Raw genomic sequence first — 18,506 nt, forward strand, 5'->3', positions numbered from 1 at the left:
AAACCTAGTAGATTGTAAATGGGGTTTCAAAACTAAACTTAATGTGGATGGATCTCTTAAAGCTAGGAAAGCATGATTGGTTGCCAAGGATTTTAACAACATCCGAGCATTGATTTTGAAGAAACATTTAGTTCTATTTTGAAGGCTGCTACTATGAGATTTGTTCTAACCATTGCTGTAACATTTGGGTGGCAGATAAGGCAATTAAACATTAATAATGCCTTCTTGAATGGATTTCTACAAGAAAGATTTGTTTAAATAAGACAACCTGAAGGTTTTATTAACGGAAAATATCCTAATCATGTCTATCTATTGAGTAAGGCTCTATTTTGACTGAGACAGGCTCCTAGAGTTTGGTTCAAACTATTAAGCTATACTTTAATAGGCTAGGGTTTTCTACACTTAAAGGCTAACATAACTTTATTTTTCTAGAGACAAGGAAAACTGGTAATGTTTGTTCTAGTATATGTAGATGACATAATTGTTATTGGAAATTGCAACTTACTTATATATGGAGATGTTTTATTAAAGAACTGAACAATCTTTTTGCCTTGAAAGATCTAGGAGTCTTATATCATTTCTTAAGCGTTAAGCATACAGAGATGAGACTGGATTATATCTAAAGCAAGAAAAATATCTTTCAAATATATATAATCAAAAGAAGTGGAATGGAAAATTCAGCTCTTGTACCTACTCCTATGGTGGTAACTCACCAATACTCTAAAAAATGAAGGTAAACTACTCAAAAATCCTAAACCACTCAAAAATCCAATAATGTACAAGAAGATAATTGGGGCATTGTAGTATTTAATCAATACATGACCTGATATCATGTTTCTATAAATAAACTTGGTCAATTATGAGTTCATCCATAGAAATTCATTGGCAAGCATTGAAATGAGTTCTATGCTATCTGAAAGGAACGATAGATTTGGCTTTGCATGTCAAACCATGTACTCACTTGGCTTTACAAGGTTTCTCTGATGCTAATTAGGCGGTTTGTCTAAATGATAGAAGATCTATAGGGTGGATACTGTGTTTTTCTTAGTGAATCACTGATTTTATGGTAAACCAAAAATAACAAGTTGTTGCTCGCTCCAGTGTTGAGTTTGAGTATCAGGCATTGGCAACTTGGTGACTAAACTTGCTGGATTCAAGCTTTTATTCAAGAACTTTGACTTCATTTGAGAACTCCTCCAATGGCGTGGTGTGACAATCTTAGTGCAAAAGCATTAGCTTCAAATCCTGTGCTTTATGCCAGATCTAAAAATATTGAGCTAGATGTGTCATTATTTTAGACACAGTACTTCCATGCTATCTTAGTCAAATGTGTCCTATCATCTGAGCAAGTTGCAAATGTTTTTCACCAAAGCTCTATCTCATTTGAAATTCTAGACCTTCATGAGAAACTTGGGCTTGTAGCTTTGCCCATCACAAGTTTAAAAGGGAGAGTTGAGACAATACAAGGAAGGCCCAAAAATGAGATAGGCCCAATCATCTATTAGGCTTGTTATAGTTTCAGTAAAAGCTTGTGTCTATTTATAGATTATTCTTTGTATTGTTTCCTTGTGTATAACGTCTTTGTATTATGTTCTCTAGGGTTATGAACCCTAACTAGATATAGCAATGAATTTCCTTGAGCCTGGTGCGCCACTATTATATATTGATTTCTTGACTTCGGGTTGTTTAAAATCAAAATTTAGAAACTAGATTGATAATTGAAAAAAGTTCAAGAATAAAAGTTATACCATGCTTTATTCATATGATGTCAGTTACATTGCTTTAACAAAATTTATTTAATAGATTTACCCAAAAAAAGTGTTGGTTAATAGGGTTTGATGAGTTACATAAAATAAAAAAAATGCATATCCTTGGTTAATTAGACATCAATATATTAAAATATAGAAGAGCAAGTATAAAAATTGTGTTTTTAATATAAGTTCAGAACATTTCATTATTGATATAACCACAGATTTATTCACAAACCTCATCCTGCTCGGTGATTGTAAGAAAAATTTGAAACCTTTAAAAGTATAAAAATAAAAAATACCCAAAAAAGTCATAATTAAATGAGAATACACCGTAAATGCATAATAATCAAGTTAATCTTCCTATTTTATATATAGATGATTCTAAATAAAAAACATTTTGTTGGTTATTTAATTACTGGTATTATTAAAAATAAATTTACAATTTTTTTTTCTTATTATTAGTTTCATAACTGAAACCGCTGAATTATAAATGAAGTTTTCATTGAAAATGACGCTTCTATAGACCATTTTAGTTTAAAAAAAGTTTAAATTAATCAATCAGAAATCAAAATTAACTCAAATTCATATTCCCATAAAAAAGAGTAAATCTAATTCAATACCTTTAGATAATGTTTGAATAAGTAGATTTAGATTGAAAAATTAAATTTGACATGTACATGTGAATATGCCACGAGTCTATTGGAGAGCTTCACAAATGGAATAGAATTTACAAATGTGAACGATTACAAATGGAATAGAATTTACAAATGTGAACGACTCACCCATCTAATACGCTAATCTTTCAATGTGAACTCTCCTTTTAAACGTTTACTCATAACATAAGCGTTTTTATTGAAAGGTTGATGCACAGAAAGGACCTCTAACTGAAATACCATGCTGTGGAGCCCTTGGATAGTCGTTTGAGATAGATTTTTTTTTTTTCTTTTGACTTGTGCTCATGACAGCTTGAAAATATGACTTCAAAGTTTAAACATGGCCGTTACTTTCATCAAACAAAATATAATACTGAGCAACACGACTAATTCAGAACATGCATCAGCTAAAGCTTCAACTTATACGGAACGACGTCAAATTTAACTAAGTAGAATGTTTTCAACTCGTGTGCCTTTATGCAAAATACTTAACCATACTCAGGTACGCTGTTCACAAGATTGTTGGATTGAATTTCAGAAAGATATGGATAAATAAACAAGAGAAGACATGCCTCAAAAATAAGGTTCAACCGAGGCTCTCTGTTTTTTGGGCAAATGAATCAACCAAGGTGTACGTTTGCATTTATGTAATGACTGTTGGAGCAGATCGACCAGTGAATTCTTGCATCTTTGAAAGTTTCAATGCAACCTCCACTGCATTAATTGGTAAAATTGAATTCAGTCAAAAAGGAGTTCTAGGCTGGCAATGATATCATATTTATTTTCATTTAGATAGCAGGGTTTAGAGACATCTTACAAGAGGAGCAAGCGCTTCTTGCGAAAGTCTCCCGGTTTTCGATGGATCCTTCTCGTATTGCTCAATGTACAGACGAATTGTCGCTCCTTCTGAACCAGTTCCAGAGAGACGGAAAATCTGGAAAAGGACATATAGGCGAAGAAAAATTAGACCCTTGAAAGAAACATGCAGTCTAGTTTTAACTTCAAAGACATCTTGTCCAATTTCAACCAACCATTTGAATCCAAGGAAACAACCACCCTAACCTAAGTTAACTTTCTCCAATTAAGTGCTTGCAAACTGGAATGAAGAGTATATGAGATTATAATATAATACATGAAAACATGCATTACACGGGCTTACTTTTTCATGAATGATTTGATTCAAGTTAATCTAAACAAGCTCCTTCTCTAACTAATAGCAAGAAATATGGCAGAAGTAGACTAACCAATCGTGATCCGTCCTCAAACAAATAACGGATGCCCTGGTGTGATGAAATGGAACCATCCACAGGATCTTTGTATTCAAATTCATCAGCATGGACGACATTTGACACATCTGATCTTACTCCCTTGATAATCCTAGAAGGACAGCATAAAAATTTAGTTATAGGCATCAGAGCATGACTCTACCCTACAATGATTATGAAATACATCGTCAGGTATATTTAACGATTACATATTCATATTTCCGATTTTATGCATGGAAAAAGAGTTACCAAACAACCGCCCCTCTCCTTTACCAAAAAAACAAAACCCGAAAAATCTTTCAGAAAATGCAGAATAAGGATATTGGGGAATGAGAGATTGCAAGGGGAATTAGTGAGTCATGTAATACAGGAGGTGAATATATTGAAGAAGCCTCAGACATGGGAGAGAAAACTTCAAGTATATATATATATGTGGTGTGTGTTAAACTCCCACTCATCCGTCCATTTAACTGCGTCTCACTTAGACATTCCATTTGAATAACACAGCAAAAAAAATTGATACCTCTGACAGATCGAAGTTATTTCATATAAGAAACTGCAAGCTCACTGAAAACATATTTGAACTATGATAAAGATCAGAATTTCAGAAGGACAAAGGCAACATAGAAAGTATATATATCATTCAAACAAAGTAGACACAAATTTTCAGACACCTATAATTTAGAAATGTCATATCATGTCAAGACAGGGTGGGAAAAGCTTTTAAATAAAAGGGAAAATACAATTAAGAACCTGAACACAATCTCAACAAAAATTATATTGAAGTAAAAAAGTTCACTAACTGATTGACTTCAGAAAGTGATGACTGCAGTTTGACTAAATATGCCATCAGTTCCTTTGCTGCACCTGCATCCACGTTCTTCAACAAACAAAATTTTGATCAGGTTAAGCTATTTTTGAGGTGGATTATACGACGTAAAAAGTGCAATTATAGCATACTTCATAGTCATATCGAGTATAGAAATGACGCCCATAAGTAGCCCAATGCTGAACAACTATGTCTTCAACTGTCACAAGTTTGTCTCCACCAAGCTTATCCCTATTTTTATATGCAAGAATAGATAACCAGGCCAGAACTGCCCATATTCCATCTTTCTCACGAATATGGTCCGAACCTATTCACAAACACATAGTAGACAATAATCATGAGATATAACTTAACTAGGTTTGAGATTACTAAAAGTATTGATACATTGTCCCTAATGCAACAACAAATGCTCACCAGTTCCAAAGCTTTCTTCACCACAAATTGAACATAATCCAGCATCCATTAAGTTACCAAAAACTTCCAACCAGTTGGGACCTGGATTTGATGAAAGAATTACAGCCGCCTAAAAGCAACCAGTAAGCATATACTAATTTCCAAACATTCAGCAGTATACTTACCTCAAAAAATTTCAGGTTCAAATGTTTGGCTACAACATCCAGGGCAGCAGAGGTTGGCATACTCCTACAAATACATACGAGTTTAAACTTTACATAGGTGATTGTTTCACATATTAGTATAAATTGCCAATTGCTAATATCAAAGGTGAAAATAATATCAAACAAAGGACAGTTTCAAGAGACTGGTAGACGAGGATATTATTTATCTTCAAAAATTCATAAATCTCAAATGTAACTAATTAAAGAATTAGACTTGTTTATACACAAAAAACAGAAAGACTTGGGTCTCAATAGTGTTATCAGATATTTCATTAGAATTGTGGCATGCGCAGAAACTTTTTTGAGGGTCTCTAATACAGCGATGGTGTACACATGTTATAACTTTCAATGGAGAGGCTGACAGGGAAACCTAATGAACTATACCGAAGTCTTGTCCATTAGATAATTAATTGCACCTGTGGTTAATGACTCATTTTGCATAATATTGTGGTAAGCAAGTCCTCAAGTTTGATATCTTTCCCTTAAAATAGATTGACATATTCTATCACCACTACACAAAAGATCGTAACATTTGTCCGTTCACATTAATTTACCTCCGCAGCAAAGTTCTCTAATCAGAAAAGATTACCAAATGTACCAAAAGATTAAACCAATCAAAGTTATATATGTGCACATTATGCTAACCACAAACACTTCGATGAGCAGTCAAGTGAAAGCATCCCATACCATTCAACATGGGATTGAGAAATCCATACCACCTTAGTATTGTAAATCAATTGCCAATAGAGTGATGGACCACAAGGTCCATGAAAATGAACGAAACACATAACAAACAAAAGTTATATACAACAGGGATCATTGCATGTTTCTATTTGAAGCAATGACTTTCCATGCAACCATGCTGAACTACCATCCTGCATTAAAAATTGTTTGTTCATCATGGTCCGCCAAGAAAAACGTCAAATAAAAGTTTAGGCTTGCCACTGTCACATGACATGAACAAATGTGCATAAGCATGTTTGCTTGCACATGCACACGTGAACCAACAAATATTGGCTTCAAAATATGACAAATACCTGGCAACTCCCTTCAAGCCACTAGAAAAATAGGGTATAGCTTCAACAGCATTTGCAGCAATTATGGCTACAGAATCAGATGGAGTGACAAAAACCTAAGAAAAAGATATATGTTTAAATTGAAAGCTTACAGATCGATAAGATTCAAATTTGTATTAACCATGCGCTTTAATACCTTTTCCCAAGTATCATGTTACGATCTGCATCACCATCAGCAGCTGCACCAAATTCAGGTGGCTCATCTTGAGGTACTGATTTGCTCAATCCCATGCGAGCAACCAACTCCTTTGCATAGGTCAAATTGGGGTCTGGGTGCCCTCCGCCAAAGTCTTCCTGCACTCAAGGAAGCCATCCACTAATAAAAAGTAAATCATCACCACCATTGCCAGAGTTACAGGTGATTCTTGGAAAAGGAGCAAGAAAAAAGAACCTTTGGTGTACAGTTAAGTAAAGAGCATTCTTGTGCCCCAAGTTCTTCCACAAATATGCGCTTTGCATAAGCTCCAGCAACTCCATGCAGTGCATCATAACTTCACGAAAGTAGGAAAAGGCTCAAGATATTCAGGTGGAGGAATAGAAAACAACATTTGAAATAACAGGTTAAACTAACAATAGTAAAAAAAAAAAAAAATACCAGAATGTGAATTTCGGCGAAGACAACAGTTTCCCAATAGACTCAAAATCAAAGATTGACCTGGAAATTGAAAGATAAAGATAAAGGATTGAACCACTAAACAAATACCAGACAAGTAAGGTTTAGAAGTCTTAGTGTCTCATCAAGATAATAACTTGTAAGAACAACTGACCCATTAATGACTCCAACAATGTGACATTCCATAAACGAAAAGTGCAAGAGACTTATTGAAAGGGAAAAAAAAAACTAAGATACTTAGCTTATATATTTAAGATACTATTCACCAATCAATTCAAGGCCAATAGATCATTTTTATGCATCACTCACCATGTGATCAGCTCTTGTTATTAACACTTTTTAACTTCTTTTTAAATTAAAAATCCACCTGTTCTAATTTGATTGGAAAAAATGACCTTAAGCCTATAAGCTTAAATGTATAAGTTTTATCCACATTAAAATCAAACATTAATGTGAACTAATTCTCCAGAAATTTTATCTTTTAAATTGAACAGTTTTTCCAGGTTAGGCCTCATTTTGACATGACATACTGTAGTACATAATAAAACCACGGCCATGAAAGTCTACCTTATTAATGCCAAATGCAGATATTGTTAATCCAGTAAAGAAATCTTACTTCATCAACTTTACATAATCACTTGCTGAATCAAAAACATCAACATCAAATGGTCCTTCAGGGCCTGTAAAGTTTGTTACACCTATTGTGGTTATATCCACCTGAACAAACAAAAGGTGAATTAGAAACAAGGTTTTGGGAGAGGAAACACATAACAGTATTGATAAAAAACAGAAAGGGAAATAAAGAGGACAAAAGAAGGGGAATAATTAAAGCCAGGCCAAACTGGAAAGTATTACATCAGGCAGATCTTCAGCAATGAAGTACTCCTTAATTGTTGTTGTGTTCTCATAGATCTGGTTAGTAATTCCCTCAGGAGCTGGTCCGCCATTTTCCATGTTATATTTAATCCCAAAATCCTGCATTGTGGAAACCAGGCAATTGCAGCAACAATCATTCAGACTTCATGTTATCTTTAACAAGGAAATCTTTCTTGCAACTACAATGTTATGAAGACAAATCATTAAAAGCTAATATGACAAAACAGAGGAGCCTCCACTATAAAAGAAAGTTCCATGTCTCACACACACAGCCAGTATAGGACTCACACTCCTGCATTGTTGGTACCTGCAAGCAGTTCGAACTTATAACTATACTTTTTATGTACTCATTGCCTGCCATATAATTGCATACCTAGAAAGACCCAGGCCTAAGTGGCACTGTGGGACATTTCTGGCAGAAAAAGAGGGAGGAGGGAGGGAGCCATAGGAGTTTTGTTGTCAACTTTAAAGTTACAGATTATCTCTTTTCTTCAATGAAAAGAATTCACAAAGAAGAGAGATGCAGACCAGGAGAATTAGGAATAGTCATATAACAATGTTTCTTGTGCATGATCTCAAAACATTATTTTATTTTTACTTAATTTGAAGAACATTATTTTTATTTCCCCTAAGCTTTAAATGGAAAGTGCAGAAAGATAAATAAATACAAACAAAAATTGAAAGCTAAACTATAATATTGGATAATAGGTCCTTGAAAGATTTCAATGACATTAATTTAATACAAAATTTACTGCCATCAATTTAGCCTTGACCAATAAATTTATTGTCATCAATTTAGCCCTACGTCATGCTGAACAAATGTATTTTTAAAAATTTCCAAGAATTAATCATGGCAACAATATCTGTCAAGGACAAGAATGGCAGTTCATTCAGGAAAAAAAAAAACAGAGACAAGCAGAATAAAACATTTAGATGTTCTGAATCAAACTCAATTTGTGAATATGTTCTTCATCAATTTTCAGAGTAGTCCCTTTGTTCTGAATCATCTCAGCAAGTACATCCATTTTCCACTTTGAAAAGTCAAAGTAGAACTTTAACGTGTGAGTAATAGGTGTTAGTTTTATCATTTATCATGTTATGAAACTTTTACCATGTAATTTCATCAAACGTTAATGATTAACTCATCTGAAAGAAAACACTATCCAACCAATAGTAACAGGATCTAGTGGACAAAAAATTAAGACAAATATAAATTAGCCCCTGAAGGATCATTTAAAATATCCTATTGTCCTATACATATTCATAGCAACACAAATGATTCCTGAAATCAATAGGTTGCAACCTAAAAATGAAAATTAAGAGATCGAACAACCACTACACTGATAAGAAAGCTCCCCACACTGGACCACCAAACCAGATATCATCATAATCAGTAATAAAAACTTCACAGCTTCATAATTGACTAAAAGTAAATATGGGAGTACCCACCTCATGAGGTCCACCAGGATTATGACTTGCAGTCAGTATAAATGCACCTGTTGCTCTGGATCCCTGGTGTAAAAATAGAATCAGATCCATCGTTTCCATTGACCCAAAAGAAAGATCATTTGTACCGTTGACAATAAAAGCAATGATTTGACAGTTTGAAGGATAATCACAGCAAATTGCAGAACAATAACTCACATCAACCCCCACTCTTTCACGTATAACAGCAGATACAGCAGGAGTTGAAAGCAATCCGTTTTGACCAATCCAAACACGTCTTACTCCATTTGCTGCTGCCATTTTGGTAATAATCTGCAAATTAAATAAAACCTTTAAATATGTATTTCATGATATTGACATTCTGAAGATATATTCTATGCATAGAGAGAACCATGGCATGTACCGTTTCCCATTAGATTACAATAAGAGTAATGATGCAGAGGCAGAACCATATACTCAGAATAAAATCCAAACAGGACAGAACTACATTCTCCTGAATAGAAAATCCATTTCTGACCTACCATTAAATATCACTGCATAACCTACATGAAGTTCAGACCTGGAAACAACAATCTCCAATCTAGTGGTGCTAGAAAAGCCAAGGTAAGGTATTGCCTTTCACAGGTTGAAATCCTAGAAGTGATATAAAGTATATTAGGCTCTGTATCTCTATCACCTCATTTTCTTGACCTCATTTCTTCCCCAATATAAATTAAAAGAAACAATAAATTTCAAGACCAAGAACTTAAACTAAGTGCAAACTGTGATAAGGGGATGGAATAGTGTAATTGACAGCTTAGCCTGCACAGTACTATAAAATGCTATCCATATCCAATCCTAAGCCAAAGTCAGCAACAAATTGAGATTTAAAAAACCACCATGCCACTAAGAAAAAACCAACAAAAGAATTTCCAAGTACCAAGCTATGGCATTGATGTGTTAGGTATTAGCTTCCTTATTGATAAATCAAAATACTGTAGCCACCAAGAAGTTAATCCCACCCAGTTCATGGAGGTTGAGTACATTCAGAAAAAAGTCAGCTGTTGAAACGTACCTGAATTGCTTCCTTTGAAAAATAGCGACCATCCCCTGACACAACAAGTGTAGCACCTGTATACATAATGGTTATAGTTTATTATAGTCCACCACATGCAGCATACTCCATGAAAAGGAGACAAGTGAAAAGAAAAACAGTCTTTAAAATGAAATATATGTAATTCCACAAATCTATATCAACAATAAGAAAAAGAAATTAAAATTCTCTTCTTTATTTCTTTACAAGGTAGAGCATTAATCCTGATCACAAGCACTGTGCCAATAATGCAGTCCATTTAAACAAAATATCCATTGCCATGTAAAGGAAGCCCAGCTAAACAGAAAAGAGGAAGCACATAAAATCAAAATTTCAAACTATATTTGTTGCAGTCCTCCAGATGTGACAAGTACGGACAATCACTATTACAGATGTAAGGTCATGATGACATTTTGATTCATACAACATATTAATCTTGGTGAACTGAGCTAAATTTCCTTCTAGATAGACAAACTAATTCTTCAAACCACTTTGGTGCATTAAAAAAAGCAGAGAAAAGAGGGGGGAAAACTCATTTCTGTAGTGAATTCTGGCACATGGTTCCAATAGCAGGACTATTCAACACAGGCCTAACATAAGATGGGTCAACCAGTCAAGAAGCATTCCCAAGCTTCGAAACATTGTAAAGTTGAAAACCTATTTAGGATACTCACCAAGAAAACCCAAAAGGATAAAATAGATAAAAACGAACCTCTAACTTTTTCTGAGGTCAAAGCATTGAATGTTGACTGGACAAAATTGTGCAGGTAATTTGGCTGAATGAATACCTTCACCTGAAATGATCCGTCCAATCTATATATTAGATAGAAAATGGAAAAAGCAACAGAACATACACAACTTCTCATGTAAAAGTGATTCTGCAACAACAAAATTCAGTTAAACTCTAATTATCCTGTCTGCAGTCCCAAGCAATCAATGCAAATCATAGTAATTAATCTTGTTCACCATAAATTCATGACATTGAATTTGTAACTTTGGAAAAGGAATATACAGCACATCCACATAAGCAAAAGACCCCAGGCATGATTATGAAGTTAGCCCAGATAGCATAGAACAGACAGATTAAACATTCTAATCTTACAGTTATAAAAAAAAAAAAAAAAAAGCCTGCAAAACAAATATAGATAGAACTACAATCTTACCATCACATGCGATCTTCATATTCAATAGAACTGATTCCAATACATTATACATACAATTGAAGCTGCATGACTAGGAATGCAACTTTGCCACATTTTTTTTATCCATTTAGTTGGTTTGCATAGAAAATGCATTAAAAAAGGGGAAAATTCTTTCAGAATAAAGATAACAGTTCATGTAGACCATGAAATTTGTTATCAAGTTAATTACCATAGAAGATGACAGTGTTTCGGCTATCATAAGATAACACCTCCTGTGATATGTTAATAGACGCCATGCTTCTATAACATCACTAGATGTGGGCTCTGTGCATCGCATGTAATGAGTCAACTAGTGTTGTTTATAATTTATATATAATTTGGTTCTTCATGCATTTTATCTAATATATTGATATTGATAGATGGATGCCTAACACAATCATCCAGTTGTTCAATATAAATTGGACTGATCACTGATTCCATGCAAGCACTAAAATTGATTGCTCTCTTTAACTGATCTATTTAACTCTGTATATCCGAATAAAAGTTTTGGCAAAAATGCAGCATTCTTATCACATAGTAGATTCCAATCTAAATCCTTCCTTTATCAGGAGTCATATCAGTTAAATTTTTCAAGATATCGTACAAGCAGTCAGCTATCAATCAAATCAATATGATCGGATACAGATCAAATTGAGAAGGTAGCGTTTCTCGATAGGATCTATAACTCAAACCTCAAAACAGAAAATTCAGAGAAAAAGAGATTCAAATCCATTGAAGGCTGAAAATTCAAAAATCAAATCACGGAAATGATCAGACAAATGATCATTCAATGAAAACAGATGAAGTTGGAGATTATGGATAAGACACAGCACAGGAGAAAGCGTGAGATAACAAATGAAAAAGACAAAAACCAGACCTTCTTACGGAGACCAGAAGTTCCAGGCTTCTGGCCGTCGAAAGGCGTGGTTTCTATTCGCGAAGCCTTGAAGACCACCATATCTACCTCCTGAACAACGCGAATTTGAGATACTCAATTACAGAGAAACAAATCTAGCGAGAAAAATCAGAGAGTGAGAGAAGGAGAAAGGTGCAGAGAGCGAAGCAAACGAGAAGAGGGATGTACGAGAGCCTTCGGTAACTTCAGTGAGCTTGGAGAGCGGAGACAGAGTGAGCTTTGTGAAAAAATATTAGTACAATGTTCTTGTCTGGATGAAGTGGTTATATAATTAATTACAAGATTAAGGTGCATCTTTGTTTTTAAATTATTCTAGAGGAGCCCGATATTTTAAATTATTTGTGAAAATAATTTCACCTTAAAAGCATTTGGTCTGAGGGAAGGGAAAGGGTTTTAATGAAGGAAAAGGGAGGGGTTAAAAAAATAATTGTATATGAATAATTTTTTTTTATTAGTGCTGAAATATTGAAGATGTTTTGATATTCTTTAAATGAGGCTTAGCTTTTTTCTCGTCTCAAGTTTTGCTGCCATTTCCAGTCTCAAATTTGGATTTTGTCATTTGGCAGAACACGTGCTTGAATTTATTATACCTGACATGGCATTTTTATATTAACAAGCTAAAGCTACTGAATTTATTTATGTTAAAAATTTATTCTTTAATATTGTCAAATATGGAGGAAATGAAGAAGGAAAAGTAAAAAATATATATATATATATTATATTGCTTGATAGTATATGTGTAAAGATAAAAATTCTTTTTAACGAACCCACTTCTTTAAGATGTCAAAATGACAGGGTGACACTGCGTATCTACTTTATGTCATGCTTGGTATATAGAATATTAAAAAAAAAAAAATCCTTATAATGTTACTTTCAAAACAAATATTATCAAAGTACCTCTACGGTGCTAGCGTATGCTCTTAACTGATGCGACTTTGGACGTGCAACGCAGGGACTTCCACGTGGCTGGTGGCTCTTCTTTTCTCGTTTGGTGACATTCCAACCTTCAAAAGTTTATTCCCAAGCATCTCTCTGTTACTCGATGATGATATAATATTCACATGATCTCCCTCTCTTTTCCTTCATATGAATCACATCCTTTATGAAGTTATCAATTATTATAAGATTTTTATTTTGAATAATTTCCTCTTCAAAAAAAACAAACGCACATGAAGACGGCCAAACTTGCCATTGCCATGCAATAATAAAACATGCATGTTACATGCTTTCCTCCTCTCTGTTTTTTTGGAGTGAAAGGTGACATTCCATTAACTATCAAAACTGTACATCAAGCACTGAAAGAAGCAAAATTACATTAGAGATTTGAACTTAGAAAAGGCTATAAAACATGCATATTACATGCTTTCCTTTTTTTAGATCAAGCAAACCATTTATTTTATGCCATTTTGTTCAAGTTAATTGTCTTGTGAGAGGGCTGTGTGATTGACTTTGATGCTGATTGTTATAGGGCTAGGATTCAATCCAAATGAGGCAATGTCAAGGGCAAAAAATACTGATGTTGAAGGGTTATGCGTCTCATCTGCTAGAAGCCACAAATCTTCAAAGCCTGTTCTTGCAGTCAAGGAAATTTTGGAAGAAGAACCATGTACTGTGCTGAAGTAATTGAGAAAAAGTTGAACGTGGTAGAAGTTGCTAGGCACTATAAATTACATCAGAGAGTTACCCGTGTATATTCAGTGGCCAAGAGGTTATGATTTCCAAGAAATTGTATCATCAATTTTAAGTCAGGAGGGGATACTGAGGAAGCTTTGGTGATCTTATGAATAAAAGTCATTACAGTTGCAGTGTTTTATCACCTATAAGGGTTGCATTTTTGTGGTGTTGTTTATCCATGTTTAGTTTCTCAGTACACGGGGTACCTTGTTTTTCTTTCAACAAATGTATCTGCAGTGGCCATAAGCTTTTGTCATTGTATTCTAGATTTTTTTCCCCCTACTAATAAGATACTCACAGTGATAGTTGAGATTTGCACATACAATCTAGTAAATATGGGCCAAGTCACATTGTGTCATATTTTTAGAACAAGTTCAAAAGGAAATATCGGCCCCTTTGTTACAGAGACTGTAACCGATCCCTAACTTCAGTGTGGAGTGTGGACATTTCTTCAGGTAATTATTTATTGAACTTAGATATTGTCAAATTTCAGATAATAATAATAATAATAATAATAATAATTGTCATGCAATTATCATAATATTTTAGTAATTGTCTCCAATATTTTCAAATGCAGAATTTCAAATTTTAAATGCAATCTTCCACAGCTACGGATGTACACAAGGAAAAACTATCTGTCAAAAGATTAAAAATGCTGTGGATATAGTGTGCAAAATAACAATGCACCACCAACAATCAGTATGATCTATATCCGCTTCAAGCCTACAAATTACAAATAGAATCACTTAAGGTTCCCCAGTTTATGGTTCAACAGAGTACCGTATCTAACTCGAAACTTGATGGGTGAGAAACTAAGATACTCTCACCATCAAACTAAAACTTCTAGAGGCGCAAATAGACTCGCTTGGATCCATCTATAGCTACATCAAGACGATAACAATGTTATCTCTTACAAATCAAGTTACTAAATGGTTGTAACACTCCATGGCTCAAGAATTGTGTATCCAATTAATTAATTTGCAAGTTTAACTGTAATCATCATACCTGCAGCTCTACCCCTTCCATTCATCTATGCAGCTATAGCTTCAAACATAAAATAGCATTCAATTGGAAGGCAGATGTCCTTAAAGAATTTGACCATAAACTTCAACATAGGGGATATAGAAAGTATTTTGCTCCTATCACGATGTAAGACGTCACACTCTCTAACAATTAAGGAATTCAAGGATTCTGGTACTTCTCCATTTGGCGAGAATTGAACTTCTAGACAACGACTCATGTCCAAAGTTTCAAAAGAGAAGGGAGACTTTGGAGGAAAGGAAGGAACTTTAAGATTGGACAATTCTCTAATTGAAGATGGAGAAGTTTAGGCATGTTACCATTTTTCAAATCTTCCCAGACTAGAAGGTTTGGCGTATTGTTGAATTTTAGTTACAGTAAAGAAGGAAAAGACATGCTATAACCTGCAAAGTTTTCATTCTATAGTGTCCAAATCAGGCATGTTATGAAAGTGAAGAGAATTGAATTGAAAGTTGGCCAAGAAACGGGAGAGCAGTGCATTCGAAGCAGTTATGTAAGTAAATGCTTTGTAGCTAGCATGCAAGATGATTGACTTAGGAGCCAATCTGGGAATGTGGCACCGCTATAACCTAATATAGTTAGCTTCTTGATCAGATTATTGGGCCACAAACCTCCCAAGACTTCTGGTGCTGCTTGGTGAGATGTAACCTTCCATTCTAACAATAACTTGTCCAAATATGCTTTCTGATCTAACTTTGGCTGCAGCAGCTTCTTTATTATTTGTAACATTTTCAAGATTGGTGATGCAAATGGCTCCCCGATCAAAAGGTAATTCATATCTTTAAGCTCCTCAATTTACTGTCCCTCCTCTTTGGCCACAAGAAATGCAAATAAAGTTTCAAGAATTGTCAATCTTCCAAATTGTGCTGGCATAGAGTTTATTTTCCTTTTTATATCCAACTCAAGGTGTCGAAGACTTGAGTTCTTCATATCTATAATCATAAGAGAAAACTTCAAGCAATTTTTCGCTTAATTGTTCCAACCCTCGTAGATTTGTGATTGATTCTAGCAAGCTTTCAATGATTATGTTTTGAGGCATCAAGATGACGAAGGTGCCTCAAATTATCAATTGTATCAGGTAGTATCCTAACACTAGTACCACTTATTAAACCCTGATTTTAATGATTACAAAATAAAGAAAATTTTGTTTAGTAGAAAAATTTAATGGCATTTAAGGAAATCAAGAGGTAACTAGACTCTTACGCATTAAACTCTGATTCCTAGTTCTTTCAAGTCCTTACACCCATATTACTTTGGTTATACTGATATTGATATGAAATGTATTAAATTCTAAAGCCTTGATTCCTTGTATTTTCTAAGGGAGAAGTGTTCGACTTTGCCCAGAATCTTTTTAAAACTTATTTCGTTACAAACCTTTGTTCTTTGAAAGTATTTCAGGTGGTTTTAATCCGTCATTTATAATTGTTTCGGAACACTAAAACTTATCCATTCTTGGAAGATCTTTTTCTCTATACGGGTACTAATCTTGCTTATAAAGCTCTCTATACCCATACTAATTCCTCTATACCTATCCTCAGCTCTCTACACCCATACTATTTCCTCTATACCAATACTTCAGCTCGCTATACCCATACCGATATTCTCCATACCCATACTATTTCATCCATACCGGTCCTTGTTTTTTACGTTACATCTTATATGGATATGGACCTTTCTTATATGGGTACAGATTTACCTTATATGGGTATAGACTTATCTGCACCAGTACTATTCTTTGTTGTGCCGGTGGTACTATTCTTACGTTCTCCCCATTGCTCCAATAGAAAGAGGTGGATCTGCTTATAGTCGTGCCCGCGGCTCCAGGGGAGCGTCTAGAGGCCAGGATGACTGCAGATCAAGGTGAGGACCACCATGAGGTGATACTGGAAGAGGCTTCCATTGCCAGTCGCAGCCACACTCACTGTGATCTTTCTGGCTAGGGGAAGAGGCAGGGGTAATGCTAGAGATGTTGCTGGACCTTCAAACTCACTCATGTTTTTTTTATGATCCCCTTCTCTGCACGTTGTGAACTACATACGTTGTGAACTGCATGTTTTAGTAGTTTTTCTATAATAAAATTATTGTTAAGCATGTTGAAGAGAAAGGAATAATGAGAAGAAAATGAAAGCACAATATTCATTAACCATGAGCAACAAGCTCAATGCAAACCAACCCTTGTTTATAATTTATAAACAACGTAGTTCCTTACATATTTATTTAATATATTGACATTGAGATTGAGATTGATATATGTATGCCTAACACAATCGTCCAGTTCTTCAATATGAATTGGACTGATCACTGATTCCATGCAAGCTCTAAAATTGATTACTCTTTTTAACTGCTCTATTTAACTTTGTATATTTGAGTAAAAGTTGTACCAAAAATGCAGCATTCTTAAATTTTTTAAGATAATATACAAGCAGTCAGCTATCAATCAAATCAAAATGATCGGATATAGATCAAATTGATAAGGTCTCATTTCTCAATATAATCTAGTAATTCAAACCTAAAACAGGAAATTCAGGGAGAAAGAGATTCAAATCCATCAAAGGTTAGACCTCAAAAATCAAATCACGGAAATGATCATTCAATGAAAACATATGAAGTTGGAGATTATGGATCAGACGCGGCACATGATGAGAAAGGGGAGAAACAGATTTGGCACAGTGAATGGGTAAGGTGACTGAAAAGTGGGGAGATCCTCACCATGTGTTTATATCTAATAGCTGGGAAGAGAAGGGTGTACACAAAAACTTTTCATCTGCAAAGCACCCAAATTTTTTTTATATACCTTTTAAAACCTATTTTAATTCTGCAGCCTTATGACTCATTCATTTTCTCCCTTCTTAATTGTAGCCTCCTCATCGCCTTGTTCTATAATCTCTTCAACTTTTCCTGGTCGCCTGAGTAATTAATGTGACGGAGACGAGAAACTACAAAAGAATCGGAGAGGCTTCAATATTCCTCTGCAACTTTTCGTGTTCGTCTGGGTGTCAGTGTATTAATATGGAAAAATAGCAACCAACCTCGAGAGCAAATTAATATCAGTCAAGGATAATTGGACTTCAAAATTACAATCTCTTAGTTCTTGACTGATATTAATTTGTGAGATCAAAAGACTAAATTATCCCTAAAAGTTAAAAAAAAAAAGTCACCTTCCCATTGTCACTACCATTGGACCGTCGCCAAAAACCTTACTGGTAGCAAGGTCACTAGAGCCTCTGCTGCCACTAGTAGGGTAGTTGGTGCCGACCACCTAAATTCCAATGCCAACAATATTTTTATTCAAGAAATATTTGGTTTAGGTGGCTAAGAGAGGGTTTGATCCCATACCCCTTGGCCACCTAAAAAGAGGCTACCAAGCCCTTTAATTATATATATAAAAAATATAAGTAGTAAACCAATCTTTTATTTACTTTCATATTATAATATAACAGTGTGTTTTTTAATTCATGAACTATGCACTTGTTATTTTATTAATGTTATTTGTTAA

General features: G+C 34.5%; 1 protein-coding gene across 1 annotated transcript; it reads right to left on the reverse strand.

Annotated features, from left to right (window-relative positions):
* Window positions 1-2,859: 2,859 nt before the first annotated feature.
* Window positions 2,860-12,466, reverse strand: LOC129301575 (phosphoglucomutase, cytoplasmic-like). The gene is given in 20 exon segments (XM_054940134.1): window positions 2,860-3,117; window positions 3,220-3,338; window positions 3,649-3,781; window positions 4,473-4,549; window positions 4,630-4,805; window positions 4,913-4,975; window positions 4,978-4,993; window positions 5,077-5,140; window positions 6,153-6,246; window positions 6,326-6,485; window positions 6,583-6,682; window positions 6,787-6,846; window positions 7,421-7,521; window positions 7,660-7,779; window positions 9,130-9,192; window positions 9,325-9,438; window positions 10,181-10,236; window positions 10,911-10,992; window positions 12,257-12,346; window positions 12,448-12,466. Coding segments are annotated over 19 exon segments (1,749 nt in total). The 5' UTR covers window positions 12,338-12,346; window positions 12,448-12,466; the 3' UTR covers window positions 2,860-3,047.
* Window positions 12,467-18,506: the final 6,040 nt, after the last annotated feature.

Source organism: Prosopis cineraria, unplaced genomic scaffold (assembly GCF_029017545.1).
Source record: "Prosopis cineraria cultivar Desert tree isolate PC_DT_omini unplaced genomic scaffold, ASM2901754v1 PC2216, whole genome shotgun sequence".
Lineage (NCBI taxonomy): Eukaryota > Viridiplantae > Streptophyta > Magnoliopsida > Fabales > Fabaceae > Prosopis > Prosopis cineraria.